Here is a 4,384-nt window from a genome sequence, read left to right as displayed (position 1 = left end):
AGTTTGATTAATTTTTTCAAATTTATATAATTAATTTGAAAATTAAAAGATAAAATATTATAAATAATAATTAATATATTATTTTGGCTTTCATTTAAAAAAAATTACTATATTTTTTAGATTTTTACATTGTAATAATCAATTGTTTAGAAATGTATTTGGGATTCTTTTCCCTTCATTTTAAAAACTTATTAATTTTCCAGATTTTCTCATTTTAATAATAGATGCTTTAAAAACATTGAATTTTTTTTTATTTTTTATTTTTTTTTTTTATTTTTTTTTTTCTTCGGTACAGTTAAACTAAAATTTTTCAATTAATAGAAGGACTTAAGATAATAGTTAATGTTATATAGAGAGCTAAACTAGTAATTCTAGTTTACACTTTTCTTTTCCATCTAAGAAGTTGATCAATTCTTTCAAATTTTAGATGATGTAATTGGATCCTGAACATATGAATTCAGTATGTAAGGTTTTCACTTTCAAAACCATTGTTGTTTTAGTTATAATGTTCAGAGAACTATTCACGAGATAAGGGTGAATATAGGGAAAATAACTTCAATTCTAATTTAACATTGTTTTTAATTTACAAGTGGGAAATGTTCATCAAATCGAATTTTAAAATTGAAGGTAAATATGGTGGACAACAATCAGAGCACTAACTATCTGTTGACAGTGCTACAAATCCATCAACCAAGGGGTCTCCCCAATGTGAAGTTCCAATTAGACCTCACATCGTTTGGAGTAGGAGTCCAATCTGGAATATCGGCCTGGTTACCATGTATTCTTATAGATTTTCCTTCGCTCTAACTGTCACCAAGAGAGTGGAACGTGTGGTGCCTTGGAAAAGAATGGAGGGTGTGGCTGGTGAGTGTTTGATCATATGTGTGTCAAAGTTATTTCACTGTGAAGGGGAGGAAAAGTGAACCTCTAAGAGAGAGGTAGTAGTACCATCCTAGTAGAGACACACACGAACAAGAAGGGTACATACAACATCAAGCAAAATAGTCCACAGAGATGCGATGGTAATTGAAACAAATATAATGAGGAAGATTCGTCTAATATCCAACAGAATAGTCCAAGAGGATGTGATATCGATAATAGAAATTGCAACACATTCTCAATATGATAAGTACTAAAATAACATAAATAGTTCAAGTACTTTATCATAGATGAAAGAAAACATGAATTACAAACATTCATAAAATAATCTTACGAATATTCATAATCCATGCATGAAGAACGTGCTAGCCCATAGGGCTTCTCATATTAACTAAAAGTTCCAAGACACGTGTATGCAATAAACACCACTAGCTCCAACAATGGAGCATTAGAGCCACTCCTTGCTCCTCAAAAGAACTAGCTTATCTCTCTTATGCCTTGTAGGAGGAGCCAAGGTGAAAATTCATTTGCTCATACAATGAGGGAGTATATATAACCAAGGGGTGATGCTTCCCCTTCCTTGTGACTCTTTGACTACCCTCATGACTGTTTGACTTCTTATGACTTTTCGACTTACATGACACTTTATATTCCATGTGTGTCCTTTGGAATTCCACTTTATAATACATTTTGAAAACCATTTACATGATTCACAATGTCAATGTGGCATGTTACAACTCATGACATGACATGACACTGCTGACATGGACTACTTGATGATGTGGCAGTTTCAAGACATTGTTGTTGTTGTGTGCTAAGTGTCTACTTGAGAATGCTCCTATTTCACCTCTATATTACTTGGTGATAAGGAGTCTTCAATGATTTTAAGTCTTGAGTTGTGATCACAGACTGATGTCCCCTTGCTTTCTTCTGATTGATACTTTCATGTTCAGCAACAAGAGTGTCTTTCAACATGCTTCCCTACTTCATCTCTTTCTTCATCATTTGATCATAGCATGGTAAGGTACATGTATCTATAAATCACCCATGACAAGATGACATCAGTCTAATAAACCCCTAGCCTAAGATGGTGCACATTGATCCACTGAATAAGCCGGAACTAGGTGACAGGGTGGGAAAGAGGCTCCATGACTGCACAATTGAACAACTCAAGCAGGTAAGGGTGAAGCTTGATCCTTGAGACTGGGAAATGTCTAGTACAGGTTAGGCTGAGGAAGAAAACTGCACAATCTAGGAGCTCATGATGACAAGCGAAGGGGATATGCACTGGATCAACTTATTGTGCAGTTATGGACGACAAGTGAGCCTAGGTGACTGCACAATTGCACAGTTCAAGAGCTCAGGGTTGAGGCTTGAGCCTTCATACTGCACAGTTCAGGTTGGACTGAGTGAGAAAATTGTGCAGTTATGGTAGCTAGTGAGGTAGGCTAAGGGGATGGATAGTGAGTGAACACATCTACGCAGTTCCAGAAGACAAGGGAGGCTAGGAAATTGCACAATTGCGTAGTTCAGAGGATTAGGGAATGAGCTTGAGGCTTGTGATTGCAAAGCATTCAGTTGAGGCCAGGATGAGAGAAGGAATTATGCAATTCTGGGAGGCAAGGTCTGGGCACGAGCATTGAAGTTGTGAAGTAGTAATTTAGAAACTACTTGTCAAGTATGTTTTGGAGTTGAAGAGCTCACTGGTTTAAAAAAATAGAAAGTATTTCAATCTTAAAAACCACTCCAAAACAATATTTTTTTTCTGTACAGACCATAAGTACAGGGGTTCTAGAAATGAAGGTAGAAATACTAAAATCTAGACTATAAGTATAGGGGTTCTAGAAATGAAGATAGAACTACTAAAATCTAGAGATGTAGTAACACAACCATAAGCCCTATAGTGATTATCTGCCAACTAAAAGCTACAGATCTGCTACTGTAAAAGAGGTAAATACAAGGATCTGAGTAAATCCACGGGAGATGCCCCTGCTATCTTTGAAATTGATAAATAAGAAGAAAAACTGCAACTGTAAAAGAGGTAAATACAAGGATCTGAGTAAACCCATGGGAGATGCCCCTTCTATCTTTGAAATTGATAAATAAGAAGAAAAACTGAACCTATCAGGGGAAATTCCTCTGCTCCATGTAAGCAAAAATAGATACATGTCAGCCACCATTAATAGGCGCTAATTTCAGAAACTTTATGCTCATACGGGCCAACAGGGTTAGCGTGCTACAGGAAGCAGGCTGGAAGTGAAACCCTAAATAGCAATACCTGTGATGTATCCGTCCTTACCTCCACCTCTTCCGCTTGCCCTGTCTCCTCTCTGTTCAAACTACTCAACAACGTTACAGGATTCGAACGCGGGACCATCGAAAGGCCACCATGAGTTGAAATGCCTGCAAAAAGAGTAGGATCTGCACATTCTTCATCAGATTTCGCCCTCCTGAGCAACTGGGATACCAAGAGTGCTACAGTCGCCATTACAGTCACCTCACAATAATAATTGTTTCTGTTTATCAGTAGTAGACAGTGCAGTGGGAGAAGGCCAAGTGATGAATAAATAAGAAAGGGAGAGCATGGGGATGAGGGTGTGGCTAGGGTAAGGTTGCATCTGGGTTTAAGATTTATTTTCAACTGCGCGCTGGCCCTGTGGTTTTTTCTGTACCATGGGCTGTCAAGCGGGAGACAGGCTAGAGGTTTTGGGGGTCAGTGATGGAGCCTATTTTGTTAAATTGAATGTGATGTTTTGGACTATTCTATTAAAGGAATGTAAGTTATTTTGAATTACACTTAAATGCTTATGGGAACAATTCTATGTAATGTTGCTGGGTCAAATACGAACATGATGATTATGGCAATCCACTAGGAAGTAATGGAGGAGGATAAATCTGGTTTCAGTAATGCTACATTTTGTTAGTTTTGATCGTGTTTTAGAGATTATAATGTTGGATGTGTATTTTAATTATCAGATTTATTTTCATTTCATTTGGTTAGTTTTGATCGTGTTTTAGAGGTTATAATGGTGGATGTGTATTTTAATTATCAGATTTATTTTTATTTCGGATCCAGGGAGAGATTAAATTTCTTTTTATTCTTAAAAAAAAGTTGGTACTTTAATAGATATGATTTTTTGGCGGATCTAGAATTAAGATAGATTTAGACACATTTAGTACAAAAATTTCCTCGATTAATTAAAAAGGGAGGTTCTTTTTGTCAATCAATATTTAAAAGACAAAAATAAAAACATTTTTTTATTTAAAAAATATATATACACTTTGTTTAACTCACTCCATTTTGTATATTTCTCTATACACTTACATACACATTTTTACAAAAATAATCATTTTCCATACACTCACACATACATACACACATTCACATTAATGAAGATGTGGATATTATTAGTGGCATTACAAATTCCAGCACTGCCAAGTTGGTTAAGTTATGCTTGAATTCCACATTCTTTAGTTTTTCACGTGAATTCTATGAGCAGACATG

At 35.7% G+C, this 4,384-nt stretch overlaps 1 protein-coding gene across 1 annotated transcript; it reads right to left on the bottom strand.

Moving 5' to 3' along the window:
* Nucleotides 1-1,159: 1,159 nt before the first annotated feature.
* Nucleotides 1,160-3,598, bottom strand: LOC149164096 (uncharacterized). The gene has a single exon (XM_089430857.1). The coding sequence runs from the start codon at nt 3,365-3,367 to the stop codon at nt 3,116-3,118; it is 252 nt and encodes an 83-aa protein (XP_089286983.1). The 5' UTR covers nt 3,368-3,598; the 3' UTR covers nt 1,160-3,115.
* Nucleotides 3,599-4,384: the final 786 nt, after the last annotated feature.

This window comes from Pinus tabuliformis, chromosome 5_1 (genome assembly GCF_031772625.1).
Source record: "Pinus tabuliformis cultivar Carrire ecotype Pingquan chromosome 5_1, CPIR1, whole genome shotgun sequence".
Taxonomy (NCBI): domain Eukaryota; kingdom Viridiplantae; phylum Streptophyta; class Pinopsida; order Pinales; family Pinaceae; genus Pinus; species Pinus tabuliformis.
The sequence above is the reverse complement of the archived record's forward strand: the minus strand, read 5'-3'. Positions and strand labels throughout refer to the sequence as shown.

Coding starts and splice junctions, on each gene's coding strand:
- LOC149164096 (XM_089430857.1), bottom strand. CDS start 3,367: ATGGCGACTGTAGCACTCTTGGTATCCCAGTTGCTCAGGAGGGCGAAA.